The sequence below is a fragment of the Drosophila guanche genome, unplaced genomic scaffold (genome assembly GCF_900245975.1).
Source record: "Drosophila guanche unplaced genomic scaffold, DGUA_6, whole genome shotgun sequence".
Lineage (NCBI taxonomy): Eukaryota > Metazoa > Arthropoda > Insecta > Diptera > Drosophilidae > Drosophila > Drosophila guanche.
This window is the reverse complement of record NW_022995747.1, coordinates 7,132,538-7,150,504: the sequence shown is the minus strand read 5'-3', so window position 1 is coordinate 7,150,504 and position 17,967 is coordinate 7,132,538. Positions and strand designations below refer to the sequence as shown.

Here is a 17,967-nt window from a genome sequence, read left to right as displayed (position 1 = left end):
ATGGAGCCCTGTCTGTCCGAAGATTTAATTACGGTAATTGTCTAAAAATGCTATTTAATGTTTGCAGAGCCAAAATTACATGCAATTATGTCAGGAGCATCGCTTAGACAAAAAAGTCTTTCATGGACAACAAAATTAAATAATGTATACAACAAATCTAAATATATATACATTAAATGGGAAGGAAAATATTCTAAATGGGTTAAAAATAATCGATCAATTAATTAAAATTGTATAAGTTTAAAAACTAGAATCTTCACATCTCTGCTAACCTAAAATAACATATAGTACATTTTAAAATAATAAAAGGATGTGTCAGAAGAGGGGCTTTCGAGCCCACGCCTACAGAGACTACCCGAACGCCGATGATGACGTCGCCAGCGAAAACAACTACAACAATGACGATGACGATGATGACGATGATGATGATGATGATGAGGAGTTTCTGGCGAGAAGCAATAACAGCAAACAGGCATTTTCACACCCAAGCAGCGTAGCATGTCTGGCAGCTATTTATAGATTCTCTCCATCTTTCCTTCCCCCTCTCTTGGACTCATTCCAAAAGCTCGCGTGTGTGCTTTTTTGTTCGAAGGCAAGTGCATACTCTTAGGCTCAACTAATGGGAAATCAAATGCAGCTGAAAGTTGATCGAATCGCTCGCAATCTGGCTCTCTAATTACTTGCCATTTGGGAGATGACTTTTCCTTTACATTAATCCAGCCGAGAGGCTGATGCGGGAGTGGAGTGAAGAGCCGTCAGACAAAGAGCAACTTTGGACGAGTCAATTCAATTTCAATTTATCAAATGCTTCAGCAATTTCTCTAATTGAATTTCGTTTCATTTGGCGGAGCATAATTTATAAAATATAACATTTCAATGCCGGCCAGGACAAAAGGCGTCCTACATCGAAAACCCGCCTCTTATTGATGCCATTCACTCAGCCCCAAAGAGCGCCCGGCTCTAATCTATTGTAAGGATGCCGAGCCCTGGCAGCCATCCGCCGGAACGTAATCATTTTGAGCGCATTCCGATAAGTTTGCTTATAAATCACAAATGTCCGAAGGCCGGGAAAGAGCAGAGCCCCAGAGGAGCGGTAGCTGTGGCGTCCTTGGACTCCCTTGGGCGAAGGCTTTTAAATCGATGAGCACGTCGCAGAATTGACAATAATATTTTTTAAATAATTTTATTATTTCATTCAGCCGGTCATTCATGCAGACACTCAAGGAAAGGAAGGAGGGCAGTCCGTCCATGTCCGTGAGCATCGACGGAGCTGCCTTGGACTCGGTCATGCGTGAATGTAAACGCAGCTTGAACCCACTCGAGGGGCAGTAATACAAATTTGAGCATTTCTTTCTCCTCTTTAATTAAACGAACAAAACTGAAATCTAATTATGTTTGTCTTTCCATTTCGCATCCGCATTCAAAGGCGGGGCCACCGTTGGTCGTACTGCCCGATGACGTAGGTCAGCTTCTTGATGGCCAGCTCCACCTGCTCGTCGTCCACCTGATGGTAGAGCACCACTCGGGCAAAGGCCCAGTCCCGAGCACTGGCCTTCAGGATAATACCAGAGCCATCCTTATCCGTAACTCCAGTCTCCAGCTCCTGGTGCTCGACCTGGGCCAGGCGTTCGCCAAACTCACTGGCCGTCAGCTCGGATCGCTTGATCTCAATTAAGAGAATGTTGCTCTGAACTGTGTCCAGATCCACTGTGATATTGGGACTCTGTAGGTGATGTATGGCTGACGGGACAGTTCGTTAGTAAATGGATGGAAATACTGTCCCAAAGTGGATAGTTACCATTTGCGATTCGCTTTGTGCGCTCATGATCCTTGCCGAGCAGTGGCACCACCTCCTCTAGAGCCACCAGGCCAGCAGCAGCTAATATGCCTGCCTGACGCATGCCCCCACCCAAAGCCTTGCGCAAACGACGGGCTCTAGGAGAAACCAGAAATGGAGACACAGAGAAAGGATTAGCTGGCATCGAAAGGGATTTTGAGAGAGTGAGGAAACCCACTGCGAAATGAACCGCTGGGAGCCGACGAGCACAGAGCCCACCGGTGCGGACAAGCCCTTGCTGAAGCAAATGGAAACCGAGTCAAAGTCCCGACAGATGCGCGCCACACTGACGCCCAGGGCGGCAGCTGCATTGAACACCCGAGCCCCGTCCATGTGCAGTGCGATGGGTGCACAGCCCACTCCGGGCTGGCGCAAGAGATTGGCCAGCTCGTCGAGAAAGGCCAGAGGAATCACCTTGCCGCCGCAGATGTTGTGCGTGTTCTCCACCACCACCAGCGAGGTGATGGGCTCGTGGTAGTCGTCGTGACGGATCCGGCGTCGCAGCTCCGCCAGGGAGAAGGTGCCATCGGGCTCGTTCTTGAGCGTAGCTAATTGCACGCCAGCCAGGTGTGAGGCTCCGCCTAAATGTGATTAATGAATGCACACAGTCAATGTTTGTTCTCTGCTCCTCTGCGGTGTCCTGGTCTCACCTTGCTCGTACAGAAAGACGTGCGATAAATCGCCGACAAGGGCCTCCGTGCCGCGCTTGTGGCAATGAACCATAACTGTGGGGATTACAAAAGAGATGCTCGAGAATTCACTTAACTGGCGAGGGGCGGTAATTGAACTGCCTTAAATATTCATGCAGATGCCCCCAAAAACAATTCATTTAAGAGCCTCTATAATTGATAAACTCTGTGCTGCTTGATGTGTCAATATTAAAATATAAAAGGAACTGCACATTTATGTTGTAACGTGTTATTCTAGCTTGTATAATATATGATCAGCTAAGAGGAAATCTGGAGTCAGTAAAAATGCTTTAAACAAGGCCTCAAAACTATAAGAGATGACTCCAAAAAATGACTGACAAAAATTCCCCGCTGCATACTCAATGGACTACCCTCGTGCAAAATTAGCACAATCGTAAGTCTCAGTGCATTCTGTTTGAATGAAATGCAAATTTCAAATTCCATTAGAAATATTAATTTGAGAAGACGCATAAATTTCCAGGAGGCACACCCAGTCCTGAGACTGCTCCCGTTCCCCGTGCCATCTCCTACTGGTGCTGCTGCTCCTCCGGCACCTCTCCACTTCTTAGATATACATACCTTCTGTTGACTGTGGCACACGTCCACGTCTAATATTAAAGTCTATAAAAATTAATGTTATGTTTATGGGCGCCCTTAACCTTTACGATAATGTACCTGATGCATGATATGAGCTCTGCTTTCTTGTTTCTCCCTCTACTTGGTTTTCTTTTTCTTGTTTGCCACATTTCTGGTGCTGCCCCTGGCTTTTGTAATCCGAAACTGGCCGCACTTTAAACTAATAAACATAAGCGACTCCCGCAACCCCAACCCCGCGCCTGTCCATTCCATGGGGAGGCTGAGAATGTGCTGCCCTGAGCCGTGTTATTTATGTGCATGTCTTGCCACTCACTTGCCAGCAGATTTCCCATGGTGCCGCTGGGCACAAACAGTCCGGCCTCCTTGCCAAAAATGGCCGCTGTCTTCGCCTCCAGTTCGTTGATGGTTGGATCCTCCCCATAGACATCGTCCCCGACGATGGCCGTGGCCATGCGGGCCCTCATCTCTGCCGTGGGCTGGCTGACGGTGTCCGAGCGTAGGTCCACAATGGAGGGAGACATTTTCTAATGTGGATTGCGGACGGAAGTGGATTAGGTGTGGCATTTGCATAAGTTGTGTTATGCTGATTCACTTGCTTAATGTTTTGTATACGTTAAAGTTAAAAGGAAGTCTAGCTTCTATAGCTGACGCTTTTGATGCCCTTACGGATCGTACGATCATCTGAATTTTGATTAAATTTGACTGAACAATCCAAAGATGTTCTCACACTGATTGATAAGTTTTCTCTTATTATTATTTGCAAAAAGATTCAGAAAGCTCTCTTGGCAGCTAAAATCGTACTACCCTGCGCTTAGAGTATTAAATCAGACCACGTCAGTTGCATTGCCATAATTTGATACTCATTTGCACCATACACTTGATAAGCCAGTGTCTGGTGTGGTCTTGGCTGATATTTTATGGAGAGGCAGCACCACTTGAACACTGATTTGCGATTATATAACCTTCAGCAATAATATTTATGCTCGAACACTTGACACTTGTCAGTTTAATTCAATTACAACAACGGCGTGTTCAATTTTCGGAAGACTTAATTCAATTAACAAACTTTTAGGTAAAAAGAACTCACACCAGCAATTAGTTGATAAGGCGGTGAGTGCGAAAAATAGAACTCAACGTGCTCGCACGAGTAACAAAAAATAAGTGACCCCCCCAACAGCTGCCGGCATTGAGTTTAGCCCTCGCTGAGGGCTTCCAGAAGAGAACGAACAGAGCATTATTGGAGAGCACCATAAAAGATTTACTGTACAATATACAATTGAGCGCGATCGATCGACGTGCCGGCCGAAAGCTCAAGCAAGAGAGGGAAAGCTCTCTCCAGACACGCTTTTACACTGCACTGCAAAGCTGAAGGTCTAACTGTCAAAGCGCGTTTACACTGAACACATTTAGAGGATAAGTATAACAGAGAGAAATCAGTTTTCTTTGGTACTTTTTTTATTAATTATTTCTGAAATTGTCACTAAAATTTTTACTAATTCTAACACAATTTTTGTATTCTTTCGTCTATCGTTTTTTCCTCACTCTGTTCACAATGTGTCTACGGGCCAACAAAACAATTTCTGCAGTTCTATGTCACTGCAACCACATCATAAGGTACAATTCAAAGATGTTACAATAATAAAAATAACAAATGTAACTTAGTTATATACTCGGTAATCATTATAAGTTTTTTAACAGTAGTTTAGTGTGTTTGTTTTTGATTCGTTTCCCACATGGTGAAGTACATACATGATTTTCGCTGGAACTAATTGGACTAACTAAGAAGAGGGACCAGGGCAGGCGGTTACACACCCACCCGGATCCGGATAAAGCTACGCCTGATATCGATCATAAAGTTATGTTAACTTACCAACTAAATTTGCAACAACTTTTCTTAAGAATTGTGGGGAGGGAGGGTTTCATTGGGCCTGGGGTAGGGGCTGGCAACTTGCATACGCGATAAGTGTATGCCCATCAAAGTTGTGTGTGTGTAAAATGTATGAAAAAATTATAAATAAATATTTAGAAAATAGTTTCATTTTTCCGCTTCCGTTTTAGTTTCAGTTTCAGTTTTCTTTTTGTGTTTATAGTCTTTTGAACAAGTTTCATTCCTGTGAACGCCGGCCAAGTGTTCAGTAGAGTTCAGTTTTCTTTAGCTTTAGTTTTACTCTTGCCTTCAAGTTAGTTTGTGTACTTTTGGCACCCACTATGCTGTGGGTGTGTGTGTGTGTCTGTATTGGTATGGGGAGGTACTCCATTTTCATGCCCAAATCACTTTAAACTACTCTCCGAAGGGGTCACTCCACTACTCGCTGGCTGGCCAGCTCTTTCGGTGGCTCCACAAACAAAAACGGGGTGGAAAATCATATTAACTAACATTAAAGTGAATTAATTTCTGGCCTTGGCTCTGGCTGTGCTCTCATTTCTGACATCTGGCATCTGGCTTCTGACTTTTTGGTATGTGCAGACAGAGCGACAAGGAGATATTTCACTTAGGACGCCGATCTTTTACAAAGATCGATTGCCACGAACTGTAACTCTAAATTCCGTTTCCCTTTCATCATTGGACAACACACAGGACACGCAACTAATAGCTAGGGGTGTAAGCTAATGCTCTAGGATGCTTTTGTTGGTTCTGCCACGCGCTCCATTCCTAGCGCTATGAGGACAGGTCATTCTCGGAGGCGTCCACCTCGCCGGGGGGATTCCTCTTTATGCAATCCCGTATGCTCTGCAAGATGATGCCCGTGCGCCGATCGAGGGCATCCAGATGGGGCTGCCAGAGCACCGGATTCACGGGATCGTTGCCCAGTGAATCGCTCATCAGCTGCGACAGCGTCTTGGGACCATTGTGGAACCTTCGAAGTAAAAATCAAGCATTTCAGGGTATCAGTATTGGGTTTTGGAGTTTTACTCTCTCTCTCTCTCTCTTAGGGTACACTCACTCAAGCAGCCGGATCAGCGTTGACTTGCGGATCACACAGCACTGCAGGACGGGCGCCAGGATGGAGAGCTCGTCATGGAAGGGACGACCAAATCCACGCCCATGGTCCAAGTGCAGAGGAAACGTCTCATTGCCGTAGACTCTGTAATGCAAGTGAAAAATCCAAGACCGAATTAAAGTGGATGCAGCACTCAGAAACCCCATCAGCCTCCTCCCGGAAGATATCCTGGATAATTGTCTGGCAATATGTGGGGAAAGTGCCAGACTCAGACGCAATCACCGCACGGATGCTCGGATTGGATTGGCTCAGTCATGTGTGAGCAGGCTGAGCAGGGCGGAAGGGTGCCGGCGATGACATCGCCATAAGCCCAACAAACGCTTTTGCATAACAAACAATTTAGTAGGAGCCAAGTCACCTGGCACCTGGCACCTGGCATGGCAGCCTGGTCTTAGAGCTGGCCTGTTCCCGGCTACTTCCCCGAGCCAGCATCGATGATGTGCGGCCATGGTAGCGGCGGCTTACGAGGCTGAGATGTTTTGTAACCTTTTGCCAGACGGGTTGGGAAATATCTTTCCGTGGCACTGCCTGGCTCCTGGACCTGCTCTGACTGTTGTTCCTGCGGCCATGGCTGTTGCTGCCGCTTTTCCTGTAGCTGCTTGGCATGCAGGTGCTGGCATATCCCTGCCAAATGCATGCGCTTAGGCGGCCGCATATGAGGTATATACGTAACGTGCTAAAAGCAGCCAGAGCCAGTGCCGTTGCCATAGCCAGACAGTGGGAGGCAGTGGTATGCAGTGAGAGGCTCTGAGAGGCAGCGAGGCAGGAAGCCAACAGAGCCATGTGTGCGGAAATAAACCGATCGCATTAGTTGCCATGCCAAGGACAGCCATGTGCACATATCCAGCTAAGCCCCAACTCCCCCAACCAACAGATACCCCTCAATATACTCACTTGAAAGTCTCATAATGATGACGATCCATGTTGCCAGTGAGGAAATCAAAGACGGCCATGTCCATGAGGTCGTACAGCCGCCTGCCCTCGTCATAGGGTGGAATATCACGGACCTAAGTGGGTTTAAGGGTGAAAATCAAATGCAAAATTAAGTTGCATTCAAGCCAGTGGAAATTCCAAGCGGGGAGGGGGAATGCAAAAGAGCAAAATGGAACCAGAGATGTCTTAATTAAGTCAACTCCGGGTCCGGGTCCGGGTCGGACCACAATAAAAACATTTGCATTTCAATCGAGTTTAAATGCAAATTAAATAAAAGTAACCGCAACGGAAGGCGCTCCTCAGAGTCCGGAATGGAGGAGACTCCCTTTGCCTGAATGCCCATTCCCTTTTCCCCACTGAAACGAGCAATACATACCAGGGCACAGTAATGGGCATCTGTCTCCCACTGAGCCTTCTTCCGCTTGTGATAGGAGCGTCGCCAAGGATGCCGCCAGAGCTGTGGAAGGTGCAGAACAGAACAGAAAAGAATGCAACATAAAATCAATTTCCATTCCGAAACACAGTACGACTACGGGAATTGGGGCAGGCAGTCCTGTCTTAGCACGAGGCATTCGGTTAAAATGTAAGAATATTAATTTCGCATTTTGCTTTATGGCGGCTTCTCGTTCACTTTCTCTTTGGAGAATTCTTCCAACTGCAGCGAAATTAATTTTGCTTAAATTAAATTATTTGCTGGCCAGAAGAAGGGCAATCAAAGTTTTGCTCTCGTTTGACTTTTTCCTCCTCTCTGTGTGGCGCGCCCACCGCAACTTACCTTCCGACCCTGGACAGGCCAAGGGGTACATTTTTATGTGGAGGAGGGGCAAGCCCCAGGACAACAACAACGACAACAACGCGATGGAGAAACAGGAACGGGAGCAGGAGCGGGAGCGAGAGCGAGAGGCGGCGTAGAAGCAGCAACAACAAAAATTATATAAAATATATATAAAGGAATTAAAAAACAACATTTGGGGCGAGAGAGGAAGCGAGAGAAAAAAATGCATAATAAAAGCTCAGCGCGTTGGGCGCTTTATGCAGGCAGAGTGGGCGTGACCATAGTGTGTAATGACCGGAAGCCTCGTGGGGGGGTTAACGGTCTCAGAACGCAGCAGCAGCGGCAGCAGCAACAACAGCAAGCGGTGCAAAGCAAAAGCAAACCCCCGCCACACACACCACGGAAACTGCGGGAAAAGCAACAAACTACAACAAAAAGCGCAGGAGACAGAAGCGAACATAAAGCACAAAGGTGAGGTAAGTTAACGGTGGAATGGTGACAGCAATGAAAGGGAATGGAATGGAATGGAATGGGTCCATGGTATGAGAAAGAGCGAGGTGCAGGGAAATCCGCCGTATCTAAGTTGAATTTTTTAGTTTTATTTTTTGGCATAGAATGCAACGCTTTACCCTGCCCTTTTCTTCCTCATCTCATCGAAAAACCGAAAAACAACTCCCAAAAAATGCATAAATCATGAAAAAAATTAAATTCCATAAGGGTAGCAGTGGGATGGCAGCGGTGGATACGGATGGAAGCAACGGAATGCGGCAAATGTGAGGAAAGCAATTTGCAATTTTTGTTAGCAACGCGTTAAATGTCCTTGATAAATGCTCGGAACCTGAGCAACCACGGCAAGAAAGATACTTAAAGATGAATGGTGGAATGGGGAATGACTTCAATGGACATTTTTAGGGCATTCTCTATGAAAAATGGGTTTCGAATATTTATAATGCGGTATGAATATTGTATGCTTCTACATAGTTTCATAGTATCTTAAAGAAGAATGTGCACAAGTGGAATTTTTCAGTAATTATTTATGAAAATTGTTAGTAAAAAAGCGAGCCAATAAAAACTGACATATGCATATCCGTATTCCATGTAAATGCTTTCATAACAAACTGAATTTCTCATGTTAATGTATAATTTGATATGTTAATTAATTAATAGTCCATCAGACCAATTAACATTTATAACTGACAGATGTAAACAAATGAGACTTTCACGGCTAATTTGTTTAATTATTTGTTTACTATAAATATGTAAAACATCTACGACTGGGCTATTGTTTTGTGTGTCCCAACTATTTTCTTGGAAACAAAGGAAGAGCTACAATTTCCAATGGTTGTCTTCTGGCGTTCACTTTGCCACCTCTATAACTGTTTCAGTACACAGAACATCTACCTATTCTTTGCACCTTAAGGACTCCTCCTATATTGATTCTCCGATTTCTTTCTCCATACCCAACCATACCCAAGCAATCCTCAAAGCATTTAACAAGCGTGCAAATCAAATTTGCAACTTAATTAAAATTCTGTTCTGCTACAAAAAAAATGTTCTCGTTGTTTACTTCTAACCAACTTGGGCCCCCAGGGCGATGGAAAACCCGAACAGAGCAAACAGAGAAAAGGGGAAAACAGAAACGGATACGGATACGGATACGGAAAGAGAGAATGACACAGAGACAGAGACAGGGAGAGAGAGCTGCAGGAGGAGTGAAAAATGGAGGGAAAAGAAAAATGATCTCTTGTGCATAATTTACAGTTTCGCCTTACGCCAAATCTCAAGTATACACTTAACCATTTTCTACTTGTAAACTGTTTTGAGAGCCAGCCGCAAAAAAAGGGGAATAAAGAGAATTATTCCTTTGAGGCTCGGGGCAAGGATACTAAAAAATAAATGTATAAAGTAGACTAAAAATAAAAAGCCTCTGCATATCTGTGGGACAGACCTGATTGTGGAGAGAATCTGTGTGAGAGGGATGAACCCTTGTTATAGCCTTGGAGACGGTCAGGGTGATGCGGACGGAGTCCAGCAAAGGCTTTAATTTTCGGTAATTTGCATTTAAAAGCTGCCCTATTTTCTCCCAAATCTGCTCCGTTTTGATGGAGTGGACTCTAGAATTTATTAACGTTAGAGAAACGGAGATCCAGACCCACTGCATTTAAACATTTCATTTTACGCTCTACCAGACGCTAAAGAACTGATACAATATTTTGCTCTTATTTCAGCAGCCAAATGAATGAATGAAATTTCCGAGTGGCTCCGGCAAAGGATAGGAACGAGTCGCACAAACAAACAAAGGATACAAAAAATTATGTAAATGAAAAGAGAGTTTCTCCTTTTGGCTGTATAAGTATTAAAGGTAATTTTTTAAAAATACCTCCTCCTTGCTTCTCTATAAGTGAGCTGTTTTTTATGCTTTGAGCCCTCTAATTGGGTCACTCACCAGCGGGTTGGGTAGGATCGGATTTGGTGGGTTTGGATGGTAGTTCTAGGAATCAGAGCCAGTCTGGAGCCCCATGGGTTACCTGTTGCCGGCCACAACATACTACATTCTGAGTAAATAAAGTGATTTGTTATTCGGCCTGGCCAAGCGAACGAAATTAGTAATGAAAGCAGGCGAACCACAGCACATAAATTGTAATCTGGCGCAGTGCTGAGAGCTGGCCGTGCATTAATCAAAAACCACTTAGCCCAGCCTGTGGCTGTGGCGGGGGCTGGGCCTGGGCCTGGTCGAGCTCCTCATGACTACGACAGCCGTGAGAGACATGAGGGAGATAGATCCAAGCGAAGCGAGCCCCATGCGTGCGGTTGTGAGGGATGGCATGGCATGGCATGGCGTGGTATGGCATAGTATGGGATGTTGGGGAATGGTACGTACCTTGCGATTTCCCGACTCAAAGTTGGGCAGAAAGGCGGCAAAGGAGCCCTCGAGCAGGTCCGGGTTCCCGCAGATGGCATGCGAGGTGTCACAATAGTAGGAGCACTTGCCATGGAAGCATAAATTCAGCGACGGCGAAACAAAGAAGGTCTTCAATAAATTCTCCTCGGCCAGTTGATAAATTTCGGTCGTAATGTTCAGTGTACGTCCCGCCACAGGCATGGCACGCCGGAATCCCAGTATCCTGTAACCAGAGACAGCGAAGAGAACGGTTAATAAAAAGGCCAGACAAAAGTAAAAACAAGAGAAACATTTCCTTAATGGCGGAGACACACAGAAAGCGAGAAACTGCTCGGAGTGTGAAGCGAAATGCGTAATCAAGAATAAGGAAAAAGAAAAGATTCAGCGGAGACGGAGGAAAAACAATCGGTTGAATATTTCCTTATTCACTTGAGCAAACAAAAACCAAAACAATTGAGTTAATTCATTGCACGTGGCAGCCACATCTGACAGATACTTCTGCAGAGTACAGTCTGCCATGGACTGGCAACAATGCATATCTGACAGTAACGATTGCGTAGTCCAGAGCATTCGACTCATCAATTTTGAGCTGTTTAAACAAAACTTTAATCCGATTGATTGGAAAACAGAAAATAGATTTCAAATCCAATTACTGCATAAATCTTTAGACAATCTTTTCGGGCCAATCTGTCTGCCTCGCAATGGGGTTAAAGTGTTTCGCCCACAAAATTATATCGCAAAATGGGGAAATGTTTATTGTCTTGGGGTCAAGGGGTGAGGGGAAAATGCGATAAATTTATATCTTCCAGAAACCACTCCAGAAGTTTGGGGCATACTCCATTAGTGGGCTGACAGCCCAAGCTGAGCTCAAAGTTTGCCGTTGCACTGGGACCAACTCTGGGGGCTTGGTACTCGCCATCGATGGGAATGTTGGGGATGTTGGGAATACGGGGGCTTGCCTGCGTGTGGCAGCCACAACAATTACACAAGTTATGACGCCTTATCTGAATTCAAAAATGCCTCAGCGGGGAGCTCCAGACCGGACAGGGGACACGAACTGGCAATTAGCCTCGCTGTCAAAGTTTTGTCAAACGCAAGCAGCTGCTAACTATGCAGACAATTTGCAGTCTAAATTACTGGGGAACATGTCAGCCCTGGCCTAGCGTGGCCATGGACTTGGCCAAGTTAATTAGCCATGAAAGGGTCTTCTCGTAGTCGGGAGTCAGGGTCGGGATCGCTGGGATGTCCAAATTTATTTGCCCACATAATTTACATGCGTTGGCGCCATATCCTTTTTTACCCACCCACAACTACTCCTCTCTCTCTCTCTCTCTCTCTCGGCGTTGGCTTGAAAAATAATCTTAAATATCATTTAATGGCGCCATTTGGCCCCCGCCCGTATGTTCCTGTGTGTGTGTGTCCGTGCGAGAGGATAAGTGTAGGAACAATTTTTATTTTATGCGACGGCTCATCATAAATAATGAACATAAATGGACTGCGGCCTGACCTCAGCATGTGCCCGTTCACGAAGAGAAGAGAGAGGGGTGAGTGTGTGAGTGTTTGTGGGGGCCAGGATTATTGGGCCGCCGTCTAATCGCAGAAGGTCAGGCATCCTTGTGGCTTTCAAATTGCCAAAAAGTATCATAAATTTGAATGCCGAATGTAGGCCCAGGGAATGCTCTGGCTAACATTGCCAGCAAATTGGTTAATTTGATTGCTTTGTCAGGTACCAGAAAACCCGAAAAATAAAACTCCAAAAAGTCATAAATGTGTAAGAAAAACTCAAAGGGAATTCCAGCTGGCGAGTCAGCTGGTATAATCCAAAGGAATGTCAGAATGAATATTTTTTTGCAATATTCTGGGATTTTTTAAAATTAAATTTGAAACTGTTTTCCGACCGCAAGCCCCAGCCGCCCTCAATTGATTCCTCTCAGATACAGTTTTTGTTTACCTAATTGAATATTTCAAATTGATTTCGATTAAAAATTGTGCTGTTGCTCTCCCGCTGATGTTGTGGTGGCAATTCATGAGCATTTCAGCATAAATATTTGCGTATAATTGAAAATTAAATGAAAAATAAATATTCGTGAAGGATGCCAGATATTTACAATGATTTAAGCCCCACAAAATGCCACAAAAAATGCATTCCGAAATTGCGGTGGGGAGACGAGTACGTGGAAGGCAACTGAAACGGAAACGGAAACGGGAACAGGAACGGGAATGGGAAAGGGAACGGGACTCACCTGTCCAAATGGAAGGCAGCAATCTCGGCATTGTGTCGCTCATAGTCCGTGAAGTAGAAATGATTGGGCAGCGTTTGCTGGTCCCTGGGAAACCTGTGGAAATGTAAATCAGACAGCTGAGAAAGGTGGCAGGGAAAAGGGCAGCGTGCCACAGAATGAATTGAATAGAAACTGCGGGCGTCTGTCACCAGCTTAATGCATTTGCGTGGGTGGCCCCTGTAGGGGCAGGAACTGGAGCTGGAGCAGAGGTTTGTGGTGTGGCAGCAGAGCACCTGCAGTGCTATGCTTAATTACTTACACGAGCCCCACACGAAGCGGGGACTGCAATTAAAAAGAAAATATTAAAAAAAAGAGACGAGCAACCATTCATTTAAATTGCAAATGAATGGCATTAAAAGGACACTTTGCACTTTGGCAGTTGGCTGCTCCAACTCCAGCTCGTGCTCCACATACACCTTCAGCGTCAGCTCCAGCTACAGCTCCACATCCAGCTCTCAACTGACGGGCCCAGGCGGAGGTATCCCAATGGAAGGACACATTGACCAAGGCATCGCGTTTAAATCTCATTAAAAAGTGCATAAATGTTTTAAATTTGCTCACAGCTTGAAGGGACCACCGCAAAACGTCGGAATTTCCATCGACATGCAAGTCGCTGGGAAAGTCAGCGAAAATGGGGAAAGTGTTGTCGACAAGTGGGCAAAAGTTGCATTCATTATGGGACAGGGACAGGGACAGCAGGCAAATGCATTAAGCGGTCGATGCGTTGAAGAGTCGATGCCAGGCAGTCTTCGCCTCGGCCATACTTACCTCATGGGCTTCATTAAGGCCTTGACATCGTTCGGGTATTCAATGATCAATTTCAGCTGGGTGCCGCCCTCCTTTTGCACTGCAAAAAGAGAGAGAGAAGGAGAAAAAAACAAGTGGTGAAATGAATGTAAATTAATCAGGCACTCGACATTAATTGAGGCAAAAACCGAAACCAAGAGAATATCAGGAAATATTGAATTCCCAATAAAATGACTCTCTTTTTGGAATCGGCTTTGAAATTGTTGCCAAGCCAGAATTCCAAAAACACAAAACACACTTGACTTAATACCAATTAAATTGCATTTGAAAAGGCTCAAAAAAAACCATAAATATTACGTAAATGCAGCCACATAAGGGATCCTCAAACCACTTTGGGGTTCTGTTCTGTGTTTGTATGTGAAGTCATCTGTATGCATTGACCATTAAAATAATAGACAGTAGGGGCTTATTGGCCACATTTCAGACTCGGGGACTCGGACTGGCGCTGGCGCTGGCGCTGGCCAAAAACGAGAAAATTAAACCGCATTTCATTCGAATTGAAATAGAACACAAAGGCCGGACAATGTGGAAAGCTGCAGAGCGGCGAAGATTCTACTTTACTTATGAGTTATGACTCGAAAGTTGCTCCCCGGCCATGTCCTGGCTGCAAATGTGTGTTGGAAGAAGTTATTTGTATACGTTCCGTGATAAATGCTTGCCAGTGCCGGAAAAAGCCCTTTCGGAGGCAAAGTTGCAACAATTATGCCACGAAAGTGTCATTGTTGCACTGTGTGTGGCACCGCTCTCTACGTCTCTCTTTTTTCCCCTAGTGGCAAATGAGTTTTCTTTTTGTTGGCTGCTAAAAGTTTATTATTAATAAATTAAGACTTTAATGAAGGCGCTGGTAAAACTTTGAAATGGAAATAGTTTCATAGCAGCACCTCAATAATCCAGCGGCTCGAGGCTCTCTCTCCCCTCCATAATTGAGTTAAATGTGCCACTCCGGACTCCCCAAGCCAGGACACATCTAATCCCACAGGCAGAGGCCAACAAACTTTGCAAGTTTAAGAGTACGACTACGACTACGAGTATTTATGACTTTACACACCCGCAGTTGCAGAAGACGAAGAAGAAAGATACGAGTATAGGAGGAGAATGTCTTACCAACATGCTGTATTGGCAGCTTGATCATGTCACGTAGCACCGCATCCACCAGAGTGTCCTGTTCGCCGTACAGCTCCTTCTTCGTGATGCGCAATTGGAAGCGCTCCAAATTGCTGGCATTGGCACTGCAGGAAGAACAGAACAGAAACAAAATGTTGGAAATGTAAGTAAAAATCGAGCATCGAAGCCCTAAGCCAGCTGTCGTTTCAAAGGCACAAAAAGGAAACCGCAGGGACAATCAGGCAGCGAGTGGGTATGGGCTTGGGTTTTGGGGTTCTTGGGGTTTCAATTTTATTTGGGTCTGGTCGGGCTCCCTCATAAGTATGCCATGCTCTTGGCTGCATATCAAGATTTCTCACATTGATTTGTCAAAGCTATGCACACAGACGGAGACGAGGAAAAGTGTTCATTCCATCTCGCCCTTCTGTCTATCTATCGGTCCGTCTGGGTGTCTGGGTGTCTGGGTGTCTGTGTGTCTGCCTGTCATGACAATTTGGTTTGCAAATGCCAAGGCACCACCCATATCAGCCGTAATCTTTTGGTAGTGCCCTGCATTTTTCCTGCCGCCTGGCAGTTGCCAGAAACTATCTTTTCCCCGACGATTATGCTTTAGTCTCTCGTTTTTGACATGTGCCGCTCACATGGCAAATGCTTTTGTCTTAAGCCCTTGCTTCCAGTTACAACTCGTTGTGTGATTTCCGATTCCTATTCACATTCACATTCAGTCCAATTTGTACTGGTCGAGCACATAAACCGATGGCCAGAATGTAAGCTGCAAAATGTTCAAACCAAAGTAAAGTAAAGTACTCTATTTCCAATTTCTGTCGCTCTTCCCTTCCCCGCAGTCCGTGTTAACTTTTGGCAGTGGCTTTCCCTGTTGCACTGCAGACAACAAATTATCCCAGCAGCCATGACAAATTGAAATGCAAAACTTTCCACTGAAATCTAGCTGATATTTCTGCTGCTGCTGCTACTGCTGCTGCCACTTCTGTGTTGGTTGCCCCGGCACTTGGCCAAAAATGATGGCGCACGATGCTGTGGAATGAGAAATGATTTCTGCTTGCTCCATTGTGCGCCAAGTTTATCACGATAATGAAGTCATATCCGGGGCTGCTGTCCGCTGTCCCCCTGGCTGCTCTCGATGGCATCCACATAACTCATTCTTTCGCACCCTTTCCGGTCGCCAGGACACCCTTCTCTCTGTCACAATTTGCCTGTTGACGAGTCTGTGTGGGACGTTGAACACTTAAGGTTTTTTATGCTGTCGCTGCCTCCGTCTTTTACTCAGAGTCCTTTTGCAGCTTTTATCTAACCTTTTGTTCGAAAGGAACCGGAAGGAAACAAATGTCTAGATGGCAACCTTCTTGTGCACGGAATGCCTTTCAATATTTCAACGTTTTATGGAAACGGTGACAGCATCCGGACTGTCTGCTTTGCTTAGCAATGAGCTGTGCCTTAAAGCCATTTCCAGCTCTGGTAGAAGTCTAATTGCCATCAGGGCCAAGCGGCAATTATCATGAGGAGCAGCCACCGCAAAGCGAGAAATTGACAAGGGTTCCTGGGCTTGGAGGTTGGTTCTTCGTTCTCGTAAGTGGCATCGAAAGGGGTCAAAGCAGTGGCAGAAACACGTGCTTCATTCGTGCCACAAAGTATGCATCATAAGGATGCCATGGCAAAAGCCAAAGTCGTGCGTATGTTTCATTTGTCAACTGTGGTGGAAAACCAACTGCACCAGAAATAAAAGGAAGATAGCTAGGGAGAGAGCACCCAGAGAGAGCAGCAGAAGCAACAGAAGAATTCACCACAAAAGCAGGATGCTGGATAGAGTTAGAGCTGCCACCCTAGAACCTGCGTAATTGATGAAGCCTCCCGCTGTGGACATTGACTAAGCACTGGACCCTGTCCACACAATCCATGGCCTGCGGTCAGAAGCGGCTTGGCTCTAATGTTTTGCCAATAGTTTTGGGTCTGGCTGCCCTCCCGACTGGGGACCATTTCAAGCTGTTGCATTTTTGGGTCTCGGTGCTACGAGGAAAACCCACAAAGGGGGAACAAAAATCCATATGGGGATGGCAAATCCAAAATTCAAATTCCTTTTGTAATTGAGTCACGTAAATCAGTTGCAGCGGCCGCCAGTCAAAAAAGAAACCCCAAAATCGCATTACAAGCGAAAGTAAAATGGACAGAGACAAAGAGAGAAAGAGAGGGAGAGCGGAAGATATGTGTGCAAAAGCGGGAGAGAGAGAGAGAGAGAGAGAGAGAGATAGAGATATGGCACGTGACACGTGGCTCAAAATGCACACAAACCCACATGTACTCTCTCTCTCTCTCTCTCTCTCGCGCTCTCTTATACACGCGAAATGCTGACAACCGCAGTGACAGCAAGGCAACGCAAGCGGCTAACAAACCACCACCGCCCCTTCCCCCTGCTGAGCCCCGTCTCCCCTTTGCCACTTGGCTAAAACCCGCGCAAAAGTTTGTTATGCAAAAGCGTTGACAACCCAACGACGTTGCAAACGACAACAAAAAATAATACAAAGTAAAATGAAACGAGCAGAGAAGAAACAATTATGTAGTAATGTATGTAGACAGTGTATAGTATATGTAATTGAAAAAGGGATTTTCATATAATTGGTCGTGGCAACCCTCCCACACACCACGCAGCAGCCAGTGGGTGTGGTATGCTTGCTTGGCAGTTGCACGTTCCTGGCGGTTACTTGCGTCAAGAGTTTGCTTTGAGTTATGTTTAGCGGAAATTAAATTTAAATGTCTGGGTCGGTGGGCCGTCGGCCATCTTTGAATGACGCCCACTAATCAGCTTAATTGCGCTCGGCTGGGCGATCCAACAGGATGACAGGAGGACGAGTAGCGTCCAGGTGAGAGATGCTGCCATGGAGATGGAGCCAGAAATAAGTCAAGTTGCTTGCAGTAGAACAAATTTAAACAACTTTTCCGGCCAACAGCAGGTATCTACTGATGATATCTCCATCAAGTTATTCGCGCCACAGATCAAAAATTATTAATTAATGCAATATTAAA

At 45.5% G+C, this 17,967-nt stretch overlaps 3 protein-coding genes across 5 annotated transcripts in view; all 3 read right to left on the bottom strand.

Moving 5' to 3' along the window:
- Nucleotides 1-1,344: 1,344 nt before the first annotated feature.
- Nucleotides 1,345-17,872, bottom strand: LOC117582722 (probable low-specificity L-threonine aldolase 2). 2 transcript variants are annotated; one of them, XM_034270649.1, is made up of 7 exons: nt 17,864-17,872; nt 4,211-4,252; nt 3,437-3,647; nt 2,488-2,562; nt 2,016-2,418; nt 1,799-1,935; nt 1,345-1,740 (listed from the first exon to the last, which is right to left on the bottom strand). In XM_034270649.1, exons 3-7 carry the CDS (start codon nt 3,642-3,644, stop codon nt 1,421-1,423), a joined length of 1,143 nt encoding a protein of 380 aa, XP_034126540.1. In that variant the 5' UTR covers nt 3,645-3,647; nt 4,211-4,252; nt 17,864-17,872; the 3' UTR covers nt 1,345-1,420. The 2 variants fall into 2 exon arrangements, with proteins under 2 accessions (XP_034126540.1, XP_034126539.1); XM_034270648.1 differs by lacking the exon at nt 17,864-17,872 and having other exon boundaries at nt 4,211-4,356.
- The window catches only part of LOC117582721 (extracellular serine/threonine protein CG31145), a 67,192-nt gene continuing 53,785 nt past the window's right edge, over nt 4,561-17,967 (bottom strand). Inside the window, exons 9-17 of one of the 2 annotated variants that reach the window (XM_034270646.1) lie at nt 14,929-15,053; nt 13,786-13,864; nt 12,979-13,071; nt 10,715-10,958; nt 7,834-7,842; nt 7,435-7,515; nt 7,020-7,132; nt 6,069-6,209; nt 4,561-5,981 (exon numbers count right to left, since the gene is read on the bottom strand). In XM_034270646.1, coding sequence (XP_034126537.1) covers nt 5,783-5,981; nt 6,069-6,209; nt 7,020-7,132; nt 7,435-7,515; nt 7,834-7,842; nt 10,715-10,958; nt 12,979-13,071; nt 13,786-13,864; nt 14,929-15,053 — 1,084 coding nt within the window. In that variant the 3' untranslated portion in view covers nt 4,561-5,782. The remainder of the gene's footprint in view (nt 5,982-6,068; nt 6,210-7,019; nt 7,133-7,434; nt 7,516-7,833; nt 7,843-10,714; nt 10,959-12,978; nt 13,072-13,785; nt 13,865-14,928; nt 15,054-17,967) is intronic. The other variant, XM_034270647.1, reaches the window with a different exon arrangement.
- Nucleotides 6,218-7,000, bottom strand: LOC117582723. The gene is made up of 2 exons (XM_034270650.1): nt 6,886-7,000; nt 6,218-6,855 (listed from the first exon to the last, which is right to left on the bottom strand). Exons 1-2 carry the CDS (start codon nt 6,906-6,908, stop codon nt 6,480-6,482), a joined length of 399 nt encoding a protein of 132 aa, XP_034126541.1. The 5' UTR covers nt 6,909-7,000; the 3' UTR covers nt 6,218-6,479.